Source organism: Ailuropoda melanoleuca, chromosome 10, assembly GCF_002007445.2.
Source record: "Ailuropoda melanoleuca isolate Jingjing chromosome 10, ASM200744v2, whole genome shotgun sequence".
In the NCBI taxonomy this organism is placed as follows: domain Eukaryota; kingdom Metazoa; phylum Chordata; class Mammalia; order Carnivora; family Ursidae; genus Ailuropoda; species Ailuropoda melanoleuca.
Window position 1 is genome coordinate 9,984,648 of NC_048227.1, and position 21,510 is coordinate 10,006,157.

At 37.3% G+C, this 21,510-nt stretch overlaps 1 protein-coding gene across 12 annotated transcripts in view; it reads left to right on the forward strand.

Moving 5' to 3' along the window:
- The window catches only part of GTF2I (general transcription factor IIi), a 100,966-nt gene that overhangs the window by 45,991 nt on the left and 33,465 nt on the right, over window positions 1-21,510 (forward strand). For 2 of the 12 annotated variants that reach the window (XM_019800543.2, XM_019800538.2), the window contains exons 10-14: window positions 6,067-6,126; window positions 8,191-8,247; window positions 10,191-10,253; window positions 17,476-17,586; window positions 18,862-18,927. In XM_019800543.2, coding sequence (XP_019656102.1) covers window positions 6,067-6,126; window positions 8,191-8,247; window positions 10,191-10,253; window positions 17,476-17,586; window positions 18,862-18,927 — 357 coding nt within the window. The remainder of the gene's footprint in view (window positions 1-6,066; window positions 6,127-8,190; window positions 8,248-10,190; window positions 10,254-17,475; window positions 17,587-18,861; window positions 18,928-21,510) is intronic. The other 10 variants (XM_019800537.2, XM_011226024.3, XM_019800540.2 and 7 more) reach the window with 5 other exon arrangements.

Genomic DNA, 21,510 nt, shown 5'->3' on the forward strand with positions numbered 1-21,510 from the left:
CTGAATCAGTACAGATCATTTGGGCTAATTTCTTCCATGCCCAATCTTCTGGTTCGTGACCATGGTTGCCATCTCTTACCTATTTAGCTTTTCCTAGATTTCTTTTATCAGAGCTTTGTTTTCGGCAGAGAGATCCTGTAGTGCACGTTTTGTAAGGTTTACATCAAAGTATTTAATGTTTTTTGTTGTTACTGAAAATGGTACAGTTCTTTTACATTCCAGCTTCCAGCTATGGCCAATTTATAGAACTACACTTGATTTTTATTTAATTTAATTAATTTATTTATTTTTAAAGATTATATTTAATCGACAGAGAGAGAGATAATGAGAGAGGGAACGCAAGTGGGGAGAGTGGGAGAGGGAGAAGCAGGCTTCTCACTGATCAGGGAGCCCGATGCGGGGCTGGATCCCAGGACCCTGGGATAATGCCCCGAGCTGAAGGCAGACACTTAACGGCTGAGCCACCCAGGCACCCCTACAGTTGATTTTTAGGTACTGACTTTGTACCTTGTGACTCAGTTAAAATTCACTTACTAGGGATGCCTGGGTGGCTCAGTCGTTAAGCCTCTGCCTTCGGCTCAGGGCGTGATCCTGGCGTTCTGGGATCGAGCCCCACATCAGGCTCCTCCGCTGGGAGCCTGCTTCTCTCCCACTCCCCCTGCTTGTGTTCCCTTTCTCTCTGGCTGTCTCTATCTCTCTGTCAAATAAATAAATAAAATCTTTAAAAAAAAATTCACTTACTAGTTCTAGCAACTTGTGAGTAAAATCTTCAGGATTTTCTAAGTAGATGATGTCATTCCTTCCATTCCTTTCCTTGTCTTAATTGCGCTGTCTGGGACCCTCTGGAGTTGTATAGTAGTAGTGAGAGTAGATACACAAATCTCCAGTATAATAGCTGTGGGTTTTTGGTAGATGCCCATCATCAGTTCGAGGAAGTTCTCTTGTGTTCAGTGCTTATAGTGATTGGATATTGAATTTGTAGAAGGTCTTTGCTATATCTCTTGAGATGATTATATGGGTTTTTCTTGTTTACTCTGTTAAAATGGTGATTGATATTAATTTTCAGATGTTAAACGAGCCAGGCATTACTGGGATAATAAACCTTACTTGGTTATAATGTATTTTTATGTATTATTGGTTGTTCTTAAGAGATTCGAGTCAGAAGACTTCTTTTGTTTTAAATGTCTTTGTGTTTGGTTTTGGTAATACTGGCCTCAGTAAAATGAATTGGAAAGTGATGTGTTGGAAGAATGTTTTTGTAGAATTTGGTACTGTTCTATATTCGTTAGTGTTTGGTGAAATTTGCCAGTGAAGCCACTTAGACCTTTTGGTTTCCATAATGGAAAGTTTTTAAACTCGGTCTGTTTTTTAATTTTTAAGTTTCTTTTAATAGTTGCGGGCTGCTCAGATTGCGTATTTCTTCTTGATTGAGCTTTGACAGTTTGTGTCTCTTCGGGAATCTGTCTACTTTGCCTTAAGCGTCCTTTTTTATTTTAATATTTGCAAGGTCTATGATGCCCCTCTCATTTCCAGTTTTTTAATGTGTGTTTATCTTTCTTTCTTGGTTGCCCTGGCTCAGGGTTTCTTGAGCTTGTCCGTATTGACATTTTGATCAGACGGTTCACTGTTGCGGGTCTCTCTCTGATGCTATGAACTGTAGAATGTTTAGTAGCTTTTCTGGCCTTTACCCACCAGATACCAGTAGTATCTCCCTAGTTGTGACCATCAAAACTGTCATAATTATATGCTGTAATCACTCCCTGTGCAGTGGGGACACAGTCACTAGCAGTGGAGAACCATTGGTCCAACTCTAGAGCTTTTACGTAGTTTTTCTTTTTTCTCGGAGATCCAACTTTTACTTTCAGTGACTTTCGCTCTTAAGTTTCTTTCTGTCTTTTTTCTTGTTTTAAGAGTCTCTTTCTCTCTTATTTTTTTCCCTTTACTCTTTTCTTTTGTTCTGAAATTTCACATACGAGTGGAGTCATAGGGTATTTGTCTTTCTCTGACTGACTTATTTTGCTTAGCGTAATACTCGAGCTCCATCTGTGGGGCGCCTGGGTGGCTCAGCTGTTAAGCGTCTGCCTTCAGCTCAGGTCATGATCCCAGGGTCCTGGGATCGAGCCCCACATCGGGCTCCCTGCTCGGTGGGAAGCCTGCTTCTCCCTCTTCCACTCCCCCTGCTTGCATTCCCTCTCTCATTGTCTCTCTCTCTCTGTCAAATAAATAAAATCTTTAAAAAAAAAACAAAAAACTCTAGCTCCATCCATGTCATTGCAAGTGGCAAGAGTTCATTCTTTTTTATGGCTGAATAGTATCCATTCTCTCTATAGTCCACATTTTCTTTATCCATTCAACTATCGATAGACACTTGGGATGCTTCCATAATTTGGCTGTTATGATGTCAGTAATGCTGCAGTAAACATAGGGGTGCACGTATTCCTTTGAATTAGTGTTTTTGTATTTTTTGGGTAGATAGCCAGTAGTGTGATTACTGGGTTGTAGCAGAAGAAGTGTGTAGTTTTAATTTCCACATACTTGTGGACTTCTTGGGTATCTTTCTATTACTGATTCTCAGCTTATTTCTGTTATGTTGGAGAACACTCTTTGTATCATCTCACTTATTTTAACTTTGTTAAGGTTGGCTGATAGTCATTTAGGTCTGCTATCCCTGCTGCTATTTCTGTCTGCTTGTTGTAGCAGTTAAACAGTATTGAAATCCAATTGACTCTGGATCTGTTTCTCCTTTCTGAGATGCTTTCTGAAGGGCTGCTGTTAGGTGCCAGTATCCTTAGAAGCTCCTTCCCTTGGGCTCCTTTTTAGGCAACCCCCTTCCAGGGGTAACCCTTCTCCTGACTTGTAGTAACCTACGTTAGTTTTGTCTGGTTTTGTATTTCACGTAAGTGAAATCCTTTTGTATGTACTGTTGTTTTAGGCTTCTGTTTTTTAAAAATATTTTTATTTATTTATTTAATTTATTTTTTATTTTTTATTTTTTTAAGTAATCTCTACACTCACAACCCCAGGATCAGGAGTCACCCACTCCACCGAATGATCCAGCCAGGCACCCCTAGGCTGCTTTTATAAAACAAAATTTGTGAGGCCTTTTGTTAGGTGTTCTTATAGATCGTTTATTTGCATTGCTGTATTGTATTTCTAAAATACCTTCTTTTAAAGTAAAATATTTAAACCTAAAGACCTAATGTACATCTGCCCAGGTTTATGGAATCTTATTCTTTTGACCCCCCCCACCCAGTACCACCACCAGCATAGTATGTTCATATTAAATATGTAGTTGACACCTTTCTTCGGACTCTCCCAAATTTCTGCTTTTCTTTTCTATTCCTCCAAGTTAACTATTTTCTTGAAATTGAGGGCCATCCTTACTGATAAAGGTTTGTTTGGGTTTTTTTGGGGGGGGGTTTGAGGAGGGGGAGAGAGAGATATGGGGAATCTTAAGCAGGCTTCATGCCCAGCCTAGTGCGGGGCTAGATCTCACCACCCTGAGATCCTGACCTGAGCCGAAATCAAGAGTCAGATGCTTAAATCAGCTGAGCCACCCAGGTGCCCCCTACCCATAAGGATTTTATGTCCTCACTGCATATCTAGTTCCACAGAAGTGTCTGTGTGAGTATTTCCATGCACATGCATTTTATATATAGTATTTTCTTAGTTTTTAAGCTTGACACATATGGTATTGTACTATATATGTTGATGTGTACATGTTCTTGTGTGTCCCTCATTCACTGTGAGTTTTTGAGATTCACTTGTTTTGTCACTTGTATATTTAATTGTATTATTGTGATAGTATATTGTGTGATTATACTGTAGTTCATTCATTCATTCTTCTACCTAGGACGTTTATGTTTTCTTCCAAAACTGTTGGCATTTTAAAGTAGCTTCAGACATATTTCTGTGCACTTGTCAGTGTTTCCCTAGAATAGTGGTCCTCAGATGTGAGAATTAGGAATGTTTGATTTTCATGACTGGGTAGACACCACTAGCATTTTGAGTGTGCTTTGGATGAATAAAATCCAAATGTGTTGGTTAAAGCATACATAGTTAAAATTAACATCATAGGCAGTTGGAGAGGATAGTGATCCGTGAAGGTACACTAGGCAAATATTAACCACTAGAAATCAAGTTTTAACAGTATTAATTTCAGGCCAAAGAAGAAAAAAGTAGTAGGCATAAAAAATTAAACTATATAATATACGCTAATAAGTAACTGAGTTGATATAGTGGTTATTAATATATACCGTGTGTGTATATTTGTGTGTCTGTGTATATGTATATATACACACATATATACCTTTGTATATACCTTACAGTATGGCCTCAGAATTAAAATAGAAATTAGAATTGACACAACTGTGATAAATTTATAGATCTACAGTCATGTGGGAGATTTCTGTTTTTTGTTTTAAGGTTTTATTTATTTGACAAAGAGCGCATGCACACAAGCAAGCCGGTGGAGTGGCAGGCAGAGGGAGAGCAGGGAGCCCAACGTGAGGCTCGATCCCAGGACCCTGAGACCATGGCCTGAACTGAAGGCAGATGCTTAGCTCACTGAGCTGCCCAGGTGCCCAGTCATGTGGGAGATTCTAACATGACTGTCAGTGACTAACGTCATGCAGATGAATATCTGTAGACTATAAGTAGAATATTTGCACACTACAGTTTAGAAATAGAAGCTAATTGAGGCACGTGTAGAACTCTGCACCGAGCACATAAATTTACAAAGCACGTATCTTTTAAAAAAATCCTTGTTCACAGATAACCTTAAATTCTCTGAACATAATATGATTAGTGTAATTAGAATTCAGAAGTAAACAGGTCATTTAAAATAGAAATCCTATACATTGAAAGTGCTACAAAAATGTACTTTGTGTTAAAGAGGACCTTATTTTTAAAAAAACTAGAGCAGAACACACTGAGAATACTACAAAGCCAGACTTATGAAAAAGCAGCTAAAGCCGAACTTAGAGGTCAAGTAACACCCTTAGCTGTCAATTAATTGTTTTCTGTGTATTGTTTACCCAGGAGCCCATGACTAGGAAGCAGTGAATCTTACATTTGAATTCAAGTCTCTTTCATTCAGCATCTTGCTCTTAGTTGAAATTTCAAATACAATTTGTGCATATTCTCTGAAATTGTCATCTTCTGTGATATGTTCTTTACCTATAAAGTGTAGTTTGGGCCTTTGTGAAATTTCTCATGAGTTAGCGACACTTCTTAAAAGTCTTACGATACTATGCAATACTCAGAGATAGTGAAGCGTTTTGTATTCCTTTTAGTACAAGAACGTTATTTCTTTTAAGTAGCCATTAAAAACACAATGTTTTGTTGTCTTAGATTGATTACTCTCATCATTAACAAGCTTGATACTACATGTAACGTGTTGTCAAAATCTCTATAGCGTTCTCTAAAGGTTCAGTTAACTCAAAATACTTTCTATATTAATAACTAGGAAGAGCAATGTAAAGTTATTAAGGAATCCTTTGGATCTGCAGGAAAGGGGGAATTGTGAATAACTGTTAGTTTGTCTTGTTTCTGTTTCAGTGGAGATTCAGGCTTACTGGTAGTTTAATTACATGATTTTAGAGATTCTGAGAAAGGTATAACAATTTGATTCTGCAGTTTTCTTCAGCATGACAAAAAATTAAATACTTGTAAAGGAAGGAAGAAATACACCTTGTGTGATAAATCTTCAATTACGATCTGTATGAAGTAAAAGTTGCAGTTCGCTGTTAGGAACCAACCTTCTACTGGGTAGAAAGACCCATGTCCACCGTTTTAGACATGTCATTCCCATTCAATCCATATGTCTGGTCATTTTCAAAATTTTGTTGAACTGTCTATATACGAATTTATCTGAGTACACCTTTTCCATTCAATAAGACCATGAATTGATGCCACTCATTTTGTCATACTTTTTTTTCATTTTGCCTTTTTTTTGTTCATGAAAAGGCTGTATTATTCCATCTCTCTCACCCAAATTTGTTTACTAAAGTGACCCAAAATATATTTTTGGGATTACTTTTGAAGTATTATCTTTGTATTCCAAAGCAGGCCCTTCCGAAACTGATGATGTTGATGACAAACTCCCCCTTTCGAAGTCTTTACAAGGTATAACCTTTTTGCTTCCGTTTTCCCACATACTGTTCTGATGTGATGTTCTTTATATTGGACAGACTGTGTTTTAGTATTAATATCTGTATTGTTACTTTTCTAAATGGAAAAGGAAAAAGAAAATGTATTGGCCTTTTTTTTAAACATAAATGAACTTCACAAGCAACAATTTTTCAAAACCAATTTTCCCTTTTGTGAATCTAGTAATGAATCTCGAAATGGGTACATGACACACTTTCATATTTAAGGTAAAGTACACATTTATACCTTATATCAGAATAGCCAGAAATACGGTGTTTATTGTATAGTTAGTAATGTAAATTTCGATAAGGTCATGTTGATACTTAGTTTTTAGAAAGATTTGTGAAATACCACTTTGTAAATAAATCCCTAAGTTTATTAATTGAATACTTATCTGGGAATTTTTGTATAGTGTGCTGTTAACTTGATAATCATAGGCTATTTGTGATGGCTTTTACTTCTGTCTATTCTGGCTGTGGTTGAGTAGGATTTTTTGTTTGTTTGTTTGGGGTTTTTGGGGTTTTTTTTGGTTTTATTTTAGTTTTACTTTGACTGTAAATGTAATTGCTTATTTCAGATTTAAAAAAAGAACAGAAAGGACACAGAATCATTGTTGACATGCTCTTTGTGATATTGGGGTGGAACTACCTCCTTAACTTGTTATTCTTTACCCACCCTTCCCTCCTTAAATACTGCTCTCTGCTCCATTATCTCGTATTCCTCTGACCTCACATCTTTGTTTTCTTTGACTTTACAGTCAAAGAAGCCAATGCTCCATGAGTTCAGATGTTAATGTTAAAGGTGGGGGGGCATTGTGTGTTGAGAAAGCATAGTTTAAAAAAAGTTAATTAAAGATTAGTTCATGGCTCTAGGTTTATAGATTTACCTAGCATTTTGAGATCAGGTGAGTTTTCATAATATGGAGTAAGTGGAACAGAGTCCCAAGATAATTATGGCATCATAAAGCTAGACATTTAAAAACCCAAAGTATTTGACCTTGGTATGGCATTTTAAGTTAAATGGTACTAGACACTGGATGGCAGTTTTTGAAACTGTAATCGATGCTCTTAAAAAAGCAAGATAAAATATTCTTAAACCTATGTCTGAGGGTCACACCTTTAGTATAGCTTCTGAGTTCAGTTATCACTGGATGACCAAATACATTGGATTTTGCTTCCCCTATGTGAATTATTCTTACTCCTAGGTAATATAGTTTATTGATACACAAAGGCAGTGATTTTCAGCTTTTTCCATGTTTGCAGCTCAGACATTTAGGGACAGAGGATGAATATTCTGGGGCAGTTTGGGCAATTAATCCTAAGTGGCTCTCTAATGTTGTAGATTACTTCTTTCCTATTTATGAGTAAAACTGCTCTAGTAAGATGAGCCTGTTTACCTTGTGACTGCCTAACCTGATACATTGCTTTATGTTCCAGTTTTTAGAAGCAGGCAGATTATATTACCTGAATTAAAATGCTTTTGAGACTAAAGGTAGTATCTTAAATTTTAACTTACGAGTTTCTTTTTAGTACAACTTTGATTAAATAATGGGGATTGAGTTTCCATAGCTTCTGCCATTGTAAAAATGGAAAGCAGGAAACATTTCACAGCAAAACCTGAACTTGTTTGTGTAGACTTTAATAGAATCTGTGAGCAAAGATAGCATTTACTCAGATTTGTGTTTTTGTGTGTGCGTCATTGACAGATGAGCATGGTACCTTGAACCATAATTGTTCTGTATCTCAAATTCCAACATCTATCAGTAATTATATTGTATAGTTACAGTAAATAATATTAAATCCCCAAACCTACTGCGGTTTACTTTATCTATTTACATTTTAAAATAACTTTTTGTGCTTTCAAATAGAAGTGTTACATGTTTCTCTGAATTAGATCACGTTGGAATTAACTGCGAAAGAGTTAATCAGTTTGTATATGTTTGTATGGTTAAGTGTTAAATTATTTGCACTGTTGCCTAGCTTCTCTTATTTCAGTATAAGTTTTTACTGGTTTAGTATATGTGGTTTATTTTCTCTTTAGGAAGCCATCATTCTTCAGAAGGCAATGAAGGAACAGAAATGGAAGTACCAGCAGAAGGTTAGAAATAAAGGGATTTTTAATTTGCAGTTTTCATATTATGTTTGTTCTCTATTAAATATTACCCTTAAAACACCTTATTTGGAACCAAAAAGATGATTGTTTTGGTATGCCTTCTTAGCCAACAGTTTTATTTTTTTAGTCCTAAGATGTAATTTACATATTTTACTGTACTGAGTAATAAAGCATATGGGGATGAAAACAGAAGTGGTAAGTAAAACTCTTCATGATGTGAAATGCTGCCCTTTTATCCTTATTGTCTTGTGCCATATTAAGGATCCCTTAAGAAGGAATGGCTTCAATATTTTAGACCTAAAAATATGACTGGCTTCTGTTTATATTTCATTCTTAAACATATTACTTAATGGTACCATTTTTTAAAGTAGAGTAGTATTTCCACATAAGATTAATAAAGGAAGGATTTTCGCTATGGTTATTTTTATACCCACAACTACCCTGTGGAACTCCTTCTTCTGTCTCCCAGCCAGTCCTCCTTCGATTGTGGCATTGAGGGAATATTTAACTGTGGTACGGCTCTTTAAATTCTCGCAATCCTAAGTGAAGCTGTTACCCTGCCGAATGGCTTCCTATTTCTCAGCAATTTTTGTAGCTGCAGAAGAACTCTCGTAGATTTCTCCCAAGGAACATGACTGGTGTTAGGTACCTGAATCTTGTTCTAGGATTATGATTTCTCTCATAAACTGGTCATGTTGTGCCTCTCCTCCCCCCCCGCCGGAATAAAAAGGGAGTCTATACGGTAAATTTTTATCCCTTATATTTGCTTTTTTATTTAACTTTTTAAAGTCTTAATTTGATTTCTACCCTCTTTTGAGGAGAGGGAGGTCTTAAGGTCCCTGGAATGTTGGCTAAGCTTTCCAAATTCAATTTTAGAATTAGGGTTTCTAACTGAAGTACTTTTCTTGCAAAAAATATTGAGATGCTTATTTTCAACAGTATTTTACATTTATTTTTGAGATCTTTTTATAGAAAATTGTGTGGATGATTTTTTTTTTTTTTTTATGTTTTACTGTGCGGAGGTAATTAGATGTTTCCTTTGTAACAACATCTCTGTTTTAGATAGGCGGTCTGCATGCAACAGGGATACCTGTGTGCAGGCCACACGGGACCCAGGCAGTCTTCAGGCAGTCTGCGTTGCTCCATAGTCCACAATGCTGTCATCAGATACTAGGTTTTGAAATACTTGATGTTTGAGATTTTTATTGTCACACTGCAGTATGAATAGAGTTGAGTCGAACCTGGGTTCTGGTCTTTATTCCTTTACTAACAAGTGAACATGATCTTTGGCAAATCAATTAATCTCTCAACCTTTGCAAAATGAAGAGTTGACGAGGATACTCTCTAGCTGAGCTTTCTAGCACTAACATTCTGATGTACATTTGTTTTGTGTAGTAACACAAATATAAATAAAATATCCAAGTCCCGTATCAAGTTAGGGGCTAGAGTACTGTATGCATCTGTCCTAGTCATTGTCTTAATATGAAGGTCCCCAAAGCAAAACGTTGATTGTGGTTTTATTTAACCATGTAAACCACTCCTAGGATTTCTGAAAGGAGAGGGGAAATAGTAAGCAAAAGAGAAAGACTTTGTGTCTATTCTAGCATTTTCTAGTTACAGCAGGAAAACAATAGTGATGGCATTATAATCTCCTTCCTCTAAAATCAGAGGTTTTTGAGTCCATTAATGTTTAATGCAGGTAACTTGGTATTATCAAAAAGTTTCCCAGAGTTTTTCTTTTTGGTTTCTCTCATCCCTGTTTGCAATGAAAAGGGTCAGATATTTTAACCTAACAACTATGAGCTGAATTCAAATGCCAGTAAAAATTTTCTTGTAGGCTGCCTTTGGAGTAACAAGTCACTGAAATGTTGGAACATATAGAAAGTGCTTTATAATGAATGTCATTTTAGAATTTTATTTTTTTCAAGATTCTACTCAGCATGTCCCTTCAGAAACAAGTGAGGACCCCGAAGTTGAGGTGACTATTGAAGGTTAGTTACCTTAAAAGCCTTGATTCCAAAAGTTTACTTCTGGTCATAAAACTCTTTGTCACATTCACATTGCTAAGTATGCATTTCATTCATTCTTAACGGAAACTTGTGAAAAGAATTGAAGCATATATGTGTATGTGTGACCAAAGCAGCCCACTTCCCAGCAGCGCAGCCAGTGCTTTGGGAGTTCTAGACAACAAAGCAAGCTGTGAGCACGAGCCGTGGCCCGCGGGTGGACCGAGCTATCCTTTTCTGTCACCGGGAATCGAAAATAAATGAAAATTATGACCAGACATGATGCACACGAGAACAGATTTTAGAACCGGTGGTTGGGTCGTGATGGAAGGGAGCTAACTAGTACCTCAGTGAGCTCTGAGGGGAAGTGTGGAGAGGTAGCCTGTCATTCTTCACGTTTGCCCGTAGAAAACTATGAAAGGCTAGTGCAGAATCTGTCCTTAAAAACAATTATTGAAGCAGTAGTGACTAGTAGAGTCTTAAGTAATGTCTTCAGCTAAAGTGGCTTCAAACCTAGTTTTCTCTTCCAGGGTACTGCATGAATGCAGATGAGCCAGAATTATGTATAAATTCAGCTAATACAATTATTAACAGTGTCAGTTTTCATATTTAATAACTACTAAATGCATGTTGATATTTTTCCTTTTCAGTTAATGTCTCTTACTACTCCTCTAAAAGGTTCCCCCCCACCCCCAGAGTAGTTCTTTCCTAAGGTAAAATATTGAAACACTATAATAAATTGCACTGTGTGAAGTTTTATTTACCCCTCTGCCCTGTCCTTAAGTCCCTAAACTCAGGGGTAGATGTCAGTTTATTGTGTATATACGTAAAAGGAATTTTATATATAAATACACATGTATGTATATAGTTTTGCAAAATTATGTAGGTGTTTTCAGCATACAGCATTATAATGGACATTTAAAGTACACGTATATCACATTTCCATAGATTTCCCCTCACAGTAACCACACATCTTGGTACTTCAGGTTTTTGGGGTTTTTGTGTGTGTGTGTGTGTTTTGTTTTTTTGTTCTTTTCCTGCAGCCTAACCTTTTTAAATTCGATCTCTCTCTCTTTTAATAACCTGGCTCTTTTGTCATTTGGTTATTTATCATGTTTGGCTGTTTCATACTACTCAAAATGTCTGTCTTCATTGCTTCTGAAATATAAGTTGACAATTCTCATGAGAATTTATGTCATACTTATGTGTTAATATCTCAGTTAATATCTTATACATATTTCTTGTGTCATTAATTAATTTTATTAACCTAAAAGTAGTTTTGGATTGTTTGTAGTCAGCATTAAATACTCGAATGTAATTGCTTTTTAGTTAGAAACCTCAGTGATGAGAGAAGGATATCTTGAGAGCATGTAAATATTATACACACTCAGAACTTTGTCCTTTCTATAGAGATAGGAAAAATAGATGAGTATTAAAATTATTAGAATAAAACTTTTTTATGAGAGAGAGGGAGAGAGAGAATCTTAAGCATTTTCCCCACTCAGCACGAGCCCGATGTGGGACTCAGTCTCATGGCCCTGAGATCATGACCTGAGCTGGAACCAAGAGGGACGCTTAACCCACAGAGCCACCCAGGCGCCCCTAAAATAAAACTTTAAAATAGGATTAGTAACCTAGTGGGTTTATGAACGCTTAAAGCAGAGAAAGGCTGTTAAAATTAGAAAATAAATACTTGCTTTTGTAGCACAAGACTTTTAAAGATAGTCTTGAAATAAATGGGTCATGAGCCTAAAGTGTGTCAGTGTTTTCAATTTTGACTCTTTGGAGGAAAGTGATAAATCCTATTTCTTTGAATCTTAAGACAGTGCCACAAGTTTGCTTTACCCAGCTGAATTTATCAACAAGTAATAGAATGTCTTTATGTTCAGAAGAGCAGTGAAATGCCAGGTTTGTGCAAAGTAATTGCTTTTCAGGCTGTCGTTCTCCACCGCATAAACTTCATGCACATGATCTATATCAACCTTAATTAGAATTGGTAATTAGTTTTTAATTCATACATGAAGGAAGGTAAACTAAGGTCAAATGAGAACTTACATGCACATCTGTTTGATAAATATATTGTATCTTTTTTCTGGAAAGGTGATTGCAAAATGGTAGAAACTAGTTCAATATTGAGAGTAAGAAAAATAAAATGTGGTATATCTCAAAATAGAAAAAATACACAGGCATCGAAGCGGGGGGGTAGTTTTTGTTCATTTTGGTTTTAAATAAGTGACCTGAAAAAAAGACGCTTACTATAAGAAGTTTCGAGATTGAAAATTCTCTACCTTTTATGAAAATTCTCTACCTTTTATGAACAAAAAAATTGTATCTAGAGTATGATGTTAGTTTTATTTAGGAAAATGCTGGGCTTAAAAGAAGATAAATGAAGATAATCCTGCTTGCTTGGGATGACTTTTATTTTCTCCGTTGTATCTTTCTGCATTTCCCAAATAGTTTATAGAAAAGGAAAAAAAAAGAACTTGTCACGAAGTAGGTTTGTTAGACTTTTCCACAGCACTTTATCACTGCTCTCTCTGTTTGAAATCATGTGGAGATGCAGAGGGCTGATTTGGCATCCATGCAGACGCATCATCTAGGATCAAAGTCCTCACCGTTGCTGGTGGCGTGCTCAGAGTTGTGCTCTCCCGTTCGTGGTGATCCATTTGTCCTTGAAGTCAGTGGTATACATTCCCCCCCTTGTGTGACTTAGGTTTGAGAAATCGCCTTTGGAATAAGAGGACCACGCTTGCCTTAATCTAGTCAACACCGTGCCCGCATTTGGAGGTAAAATCAGACTGCAGACTGATACGTGCAGAGAAAATCTTATTTCAGAATGTTTGATTTATCGGTCATGGGCGTGGTAATAAAGGGATGTTTGTGCTTCAGGAGAGGTTCCCTGATCACGCTCACTTTTTTAGGGCATTGGTTCCCAAACCTGAGCTGTTCACACATGTCCATTGTGCTGTGGCCTAACCTCCTGTTGGTTTCTTCACCCCAGATTTTTCTTTAAATTGATTGTAAAGAGATTCATTTAGAGATTAATCCTTCATCTTCTTAAGTAAAACTGTGTTTGAAATAGATTTTCTTTCTCCTGTACATGGAAACACATAAATACTTCCAACACAGGAGTGCAGTTCTACACATAGTTGGCACGTGGGCTGTCATCGGGGAACATGTGTTAGAGCTTCAGTGGCTGGATTATGTGTCATCCTCTGCTGGAATCCTTTTTTGTGACATTCATGCATAACCCCTTCGTAAATATTTGGCTGCTGCTTATGCTTGAGGACTGCACTTTGCAAGTATTCATTCAGTCATTGCGTAAATACCAAGCACCTTGTATGTGCTTTGGCACCGTGCGCAGTAATAAGAATTTAGGCGTGAACAAGATAGGCAACTCCACTGGAGGGTTTTGATCAAGAGGAACAACAGTTTCTTTCCTTCCTTTGAAGAAACAAGGCTGTTTTGTGAAAGCCCGAGAGCAGACTGGAGTGGAGCAAGAACACCAGCATAGAAGGCTGTTGGTTTGGCTACCCAGGGCCAAAGGCTAGGTGTTTCAGAATAGGACGGAGGCAGTGGAGATAAAAGTGGGTGGATTCTGGGTATGTTCTGAAAATAGAGTCAATAAGTAGGCTTTGCTGTTCATCATTATTTAATTATTGTGCTTATCGTAGAAATGTTACCGGCACGTTCATAGAATCTGGATGATTGAGAAGGTTAGTATTTGAAGTGTTTGTGTTTTGAATTCTGTAGCTGCTAAAGAGTCACGTAATGAACTTCCAATTGTTTATGTAGAAATTAGAGTTTCAGAGGAGTTGGGACCTAGATCCATGGATGAAAACTGCTATCCGTTAATTTGAAATGTGTAAGGTAATTCATGGCTCTGCGTAATTTCAGAAGGGATAATAGTGTCAAGTTTATTTTGATTTTAAAAAATCGGTGTCAGATTGTATGATGAAAATATTACTGTTGGATTGTGTTGCAAATAAAAGTACCAGGCGATTTGTTTCATATTCTGTTAATCCATTCAGCATTAAGGATGCCGTAATAAATTTTAGCTCTGAAGTCTGTGCTGTCCTGTAGGTATGTTCATAAATACGTTGCAAAAAGGAGAACGGGCTTTTCTAAACACACATTTTGAGTTAGGGACGGTAGCTGCCTTTTTGCAAGGTGTGGTGGGTGCTTGTGTTACTACTGGCAGCGTAATACTTAGTTCTTCCCTCATAATAGGTTCTGCACATTAAGATACGAAATTTATCTTAAAAGATTTTAGCGTTGATGATGTAAACATTTTCAGTTTGGGCTTGAATTTGAAGCTTCCTGAAATATGTGTCTTTTAACACAAAAGTCGTTGCTTCTAATATGGAAATGCCTCGGTTGGAGTGACAGTGTTCTGTCCGCCAGACCTGACTGTCAGAAAAGACAAACGCTTAGAGCTTTATTTGTATTTTTGCTACAGAGAAGTAAGTAATTTTGATCCTTTGTGGCAAGGATTTTGAGGTCAAGAATAACATTTTCTCATACTTTCGCAAAAGAAATTAGTTTTTTGCAGCAAAGAACGGAAAAGACTATGGAAGATGCAGTCAGGTTCATAGCTGTTCTTGGGATTTCATTCCACGTTTCACAGGATTTAAAACACCCGAAGATTGATTAGTAAATATATGAAATGGGTTAGTCTTTTACTAGAATGTGTGGTGGGATATTTTATTATCACAAATAATTACATTCATCTCTTTGTATATGTTCACATTTATAGCTTAAACTTGTCGCTGGAGAGAAACAGGATACCACTTTTTAATACATTACAGTCTGTTCAGTCGCTTGGCTTGCTTGCGCATACTCTCCTAGATTTGTCTTTGTTCTTTTTTTCTGTTTATGGTAAATGAGGTTACTTTTATAAAAATGTTTTCCGTTAAATCCTTTATGTTGTAAAATAAAGTTGGACTGATTAAAGCAGTCTTGACACTAAAGAAAGCTCTCTTGTCCTTTCCCCTGGGCCTCAGTTTCAAAGAGCTTATAGTTGAGATTAATATAATAGATTGCTGGGATTCTTCATTACCACCCTCCAGCCCTCTTGTCTTCTTAATTTTACACTCTTTTATTAGTTTTCATTTTATGTAATTCAGTTAATAATCAGTTTAAATGATGACCTATAGAAATAGGCTACATTAGCCTACAACAAACAAAGTACTTTTGTTTTTAATGTCATTGCTTAATGTTTGTAAAGAAATGTGAACATTAAGCATTTAAAATGCTTTGACATGAGGCGCCTGGCTGGCTCAGCTGGTAAAGCATGCCACTCTCGATCTCGGGTTCATGAGTTCGAGCCCCACGTTGGGGGTAGAGATTACTTAAAATTAAACAAAATGGTTTGACACTATTCATAGGTGAAACGAGTGTCTTTCATTTTACTTTATGCACACTAGCATAAAAATACTTGTAGGTTTCTAAAAATCTGGAAGTGGAAAAAGATGTTTTTTTCCAGTACGTTTTCAGAATGGAAGGGCAAACATATTAATGATACCTCATATGTTTTCCCAAATGTGTCTTTTTAGGTTGAATTTAATTACTTGATAATCTTTTATACTGTTTTGGCCATTTTTATAGCCATTTGACCACTAATCCTTGTAGTAATTTAATAAGCCCAGATGACATGGTCAAGTTTTATTTTAGTAGTAGTTTGTAATTTTAAAATCTTCTACAATAGATTTCTTTTTTTTCTGGGTTTGAGGAAGGGTTTCTACAATGGCAGTCAACACATGAAAGTTAGAAGTTGTCCGTATGGTAACATTTCCCAGTATCCCCTAAACGTGGCATTTTGGTCTTTCTCAGCTCATAAATGGGTCTTAATGTGACTTAACCTCTTGTTGGTGTCATTGGTGACTTCTTCTCTTATTGGTTAGAATAATCAGAGAATGATTTCAGGTTACTGGAGTATCTGTTGGCATTAGAGGAAGAACCCGAAGTCAGCGAGCTGGGGTGACAGCATCTGAGTGTGTTCTCTGATGCCTAGAGGAATGGCATACAGGTGTTTTAGGCTTTGGTCAGATTTTCCCTTGATTAATATACAAAGTGCATAGAAGTTATGTATGGTTGCTCCAGGCGACGTCGTGTGTTTGGCCGAGTTTGGATTTCTTGTTAGGTCTTGGAGAGTGCCATGTTAGTTTGGTGCTAAGAGTTACACTCAGAGTCTGATCTCAGCTGCACTGTCGAGCGGCGTGACAAGGTGAAGTCACACAACGTTCGCAAAGCCGATTTCTTGAGCTGCGAGAGGAGAGTGAAAATTATCTAGAAGAGTGACCTGTAGTACCTGAATGGCATTTTTTTGTGATTGTCTAACACAGTAATTATTTCTTTTCTATCCCCGTATTGAGTTTCACGTAGAGATTTCATGAAGTGATATTTTTAGTAATTTATGGATGATGTTTGAGCAGAAAGCCTAGTATTGTGCCATGTGACATTTTCAGGGCTCTAGAAAAAGATGACATAGGTAGCTTTTCGTATTTTATCCAGATGTCCTGAATTTTAGCATTAGATGAAGTTTTCTAGCATGGTTGAGCTGCAGGACATAGAGTAGCATGAACTCGCCCTACAAATGTCTGAAGTAGTCTACATTCTGTACTTCAATACCTTCTTGCTCGTTTCTGCTGGGTTTTGTGTTGACTCCGTCAGCATTATCTGTTTCATAAATAACGTAGCCCTATTTCATTAATTCTGTAAGTTTTGTGTTTGTTAAAAGTGTTCGACATACAGTTACCCACCCTCCCTTGTTGGTGCATGCTTGGATTTTGTATAAGCTGAAATATTTTTCTCTTCAAGCTATATTTCCTCCCTCTTTTCGTGTATATTTGTATAATTGTAGGTATCTGTCTCCGTTAAAACCTTTTTCTTGAAAGACTTAAACTGTAATCTTATGAGCTAAGAGGAGTTAGGGGAGAAGGGAAATTTTTGAGGATGTCATTCAAATTACATGATGAAGTAAGGCAAAGGAAAATGAGGACTATTACCCCGAGCACATCCCCTCCAGAGTAGGAGAACTGCAGGTGTAACTGGGAAGGAGTAGGCCTAAAATGACCATAGAGAAGTACTGATTACGGCTGCAAATGGATGTAAAGGCCCCTGTCTTTTTGAATGTTGAGAATTGAACAGACGGTAGCCGGAACTCACTCAGACTTTTCCTCCAGTGATGACAATTTTCTTTTTCAAGATGATGATTATTCTCCACCTACCAAGAGACCAAAGAGCAGCGAGCCCCCCCAGCCACCAGCCACGGAGCCCGCCAATGCTGGGAAGCGGAAAGTGAGGGAGTTCAACTTCGGTAGGTTCTTGCTCAGATGCAAGCCCCTTTGTTTTCTTTCACACATTTTCTGTTTCTCTTAAAACTTAGAGCCATTCGTGTGTGTGTGTGTGTGTGTGTTTGGGGGCAGGAGAGGGGGAGATACTTTAAAATACATTACTGCCTTAGATTCTAACGTGAGGAAAACCAAGACAGTTTGAAGCAAGCTTACAGACACTGTTGAAGCATAGTGTGGGTTGACCAAAGCATGAGACAGTGCATCTTCTAATGTTAAGTACAGGTAATAGACTTTGAATCAGTGTTTTGATGACTCAGTAATTAGGTCATTTTTCTTCGCTTTAAAACCTTCCTTATTTAAGATCTATTTTACACTTTGATTTTTCTTGGACTGTGTAACTGCCAGCAGCTAATCTAACCAAGCCCCAGGAGATGATCTTTTTGAAGGGGCTAAATAAAATATCATTGGAGCAAATTATATTTGCGATCCATGTTTTGAATAGTTAGAACATTTAACTTCCACACTTTAAAAATAGCTTTTTAATATTTTAATTTCTCATGATGAATGTTGGATATAAATTGGTTTTATATAGATACTAGTAAGTTTACATGTATTCATAGTCCTTAGCACTGTATTTTAAGGTGCAGCTGTATGTAAATACTTATTTCCACACAACTTAGGCATGCTTTAGAAGGTTTCCTGAATGAGCTTGGACACCTCCTCTTTTTTGCTTCCATTTTGTACTGTTTAATTGGACTGGTCTTTTCTGATCTTTTTAGAAATTATCAGGCTAAAAAGAGGTAGGTACTCAGTGTTTTGAAAATAAACTGTATTTATTTTTCTTAAAATTTTTTATTTATTTAAGTAATCTCTATATCCCATGTGGGGCTTGAACTCACAACCCCAAGATCAAGAGTTGGGTGTTCTGACTGAGCCACCAGGTGCCCCTCAAAAATAAACTTTTAAAACATCTCTAGTAATCTCTCATTGGCCCAATTCTAAGAAGCACAAAGAAGGGAAAGTTCTTAAGAAAGCAGTAAAATTATATTGATGTAGTTGGATTATTAAAAATTAGGACGGGTGCACCTGGCTAACTCAGTAAGTAAAATATGTGACTTTTGATCTTGGTGAGGTTGTGAGTTCAAGTCTCATGTTGGGCATAGAGATTACTTAATGTAAAAAAAGTTAGGATGTATTATGTAGAAAATATGTCATTAGATGTTGGGTCATTGTAATACGATAGTGCCCCCAAAAAGGGATTTATTGTTTAGATCTAACTTGAACTCTCAATATTTCAGAGAAATGGAATGCTCGAATTACTGATCTACGGAAACAAGTGGAAGAGTTGTTTGAAAGAAAATATGGTAAGTCTAAACTCAGAAATTCTTGTAACCATTTGTTGATAAGCCTTTTAAACAGAGGGGTTACTTTTCATCCAATGTAGGAAAGTTCACTTCTTGCAGTGAAGTATTGGTCCCTCAGAAGGTCATGGAGAGTGTTCAAATACTAGAAACCTCGTCTCCTAGATTACTATGACACTTTGGGAAAGTTTTCTTTCTGTGATTACCAATTAGCATTTCTTTTAACCCTTCAACATATTCCTTTGGGAGATCAAATTGAAGATGAGCTTTTCCAGTAATAGTCTTTCTTCATCTGCTGTGTTAAGTCCAGTGTTCATCTTATGTCCTTATTTTCTCGACAATTGGTATGTAATTGGTTAAGTTAGGTCTTAAATTCTCTTGTCCTTTTCTTTTATTATTCTATCCTACTTCTGCCTTCAGGTAGTGATCAAAAAAACAAGTACCATGTTACCACCATTTGGTATATATTAAATGCTCACCTAAAAATAGCAACCTTCATTGAATGATGTTTTTATTTGGAGGATTCTTAACTTTGCAATGGACTGACAATCTAGAAAATGGGCTGATTATACTGGATTTTCACTTGAAAATCCTATTTTTAGAGTGCTGTCCTGCATCACTGAGTTTCTCTGGGTGAAGTTATGAAATGATAGACTACACTGGCATTTTTTACTTTACTAAACTTGCAGTGATGGCTCCTGTACCAATTTTCATGGATGACAGCCGACCCATCTGTGAAGATTCCGAATGAGAGTAAATTCAGTAAAGAATTCAGTAACTTTTCCTTAAGGCTCTCCTAGTAGCCCTCTCTCTCTAGTGGCCATAGCATTTTCCCTGTTGATCTTTTTTTTTTTTTTTTAAAGATTTTATTTATTTATTTGACAGAGATAGAGACAGCCAGCTAGAGAGGGAACACAAGCAGGGGGAGTGGGAGAGGAAGAAGCAGGCTCATGGCAGGAGCCTGATGTGGGGCTCGATCCCAGAACGCCGGGATCACGCCCTGAGCCAAAGGCAGACGCTTAACCGCTGCGCCACCGAGGTTCCCCTCCTTGTGATCTTAATTGGTCCACTTCAAAGCAGAAACTCCCAGAACTTGTTCTATATTCAGCACTGTCCTGTGCTGGTCAGGTTACCTGCCCTGGGGACAGAATGCTCGGCCCTTTCTCTTCATCCACTCTGAGGATCTGTTAGGAAGATTTGATAAGATAGACAGCATAGTGTCTGTCGTAGGTGGCACGTAAGTACATTGTAAGTGCTTTTTCTTTATACTTTTGTTATTACATACTTACTGTAGTACTGTTTATAGAGTAAAAATATTTACTGTTAGGACAGTTTTATACATCTCAGTGCTTCTCATAAAGGGAAACAAAGATTATGTTTTTGCTTTTGTCATGATGGTGATTTATTTCATTATTTTGCATATAAGAAAATATTTTCCTACTATTGTGAGATTATAAGAACAATATTCACATTTTTCAAATGGAAACCATTTTAATGGTGATAGCCTTAGGGGAAGATGTTTTCTTTGTTATGTGAATAGGATTTTCAGATGCAGTATGTCAACAAAGGATGTTGACTGTAACTCAGCATTAGTGTCTACTGTGGTCCACTGGCAGCTTCAGTGCACGTATTAATGTTTAGCAAACAGACTTACACATAAAATACTAGTAAGAAAGGGTGGCTGTTCTGATGAAGGGGGATTCTTCTGGGAGAAGGAGGGAGCACAGGGAGGTCACAGAGTCCTTTCTGCTTTGGGGCTTTTGGGGCCTTTTTGGCCAGGTCAGTAGCTCACCTGCTGTTCTTGCGGCACACCCACTAGAAAGCTTTTTCCATAGTGGTGCTGTGCTCTTTAAGTGAAATAGAAGTCTTTGGAAGAAAAGCAATAGATGTCTGTCTGCTCTGCGTCCTAGAACATTTGTCGTCGATTGACTCAGTATCAAAACGTTTCATTGTGGAATTTTTGATAGTATCTGTAAATGTGCCTCTGTTGTGGGGGAGCTTAACCAATGCTTTTTATTTTATTTTTTTTAAAGATTTTATTTATTTATTTGACAGAGATAGAGATAGCCCACGAGAGAGGGAACACAGGGGGAGTGGGAGAGGAAGAGGCAGGCTCATAGTGGAGGAGCCTGATGTGGGGCTCGATCCCATAACGCCAGGATCACGCCCTGAGCCGAAGGCAGACGCTTAACCGCTGTGCCACCCAGGCGCCCCCAACCAATGCTTTTTAAAACCTTTATATCATGAAAATTTCCAAACAAAAGTAAATGATACAGAGACCCTTTAAGTATCCGTTACCCAGATTCAACAACCTTTAACATTACAGTATTTTCCTTCTTGCCCTTTCTCTCCTGTCCCATCTCTTTTTGATGCAGGCAAATTTTATTTTATTTTTATTTTATTTATTTATTTATTTATTTTTTAAATATTTTATTTATTTATGTGACAGACAGCCAGCGAGAGAGGGAACACAAGCAGGGGGAGTGGGAGAGGAAGAAGCAGGCTCATAGCAGAGGAGCCCAATGTGGGACTCGATCCCGGAACGCCGGGATCACACCCTGAGCCGAAGGCAGATGCTTAACCACT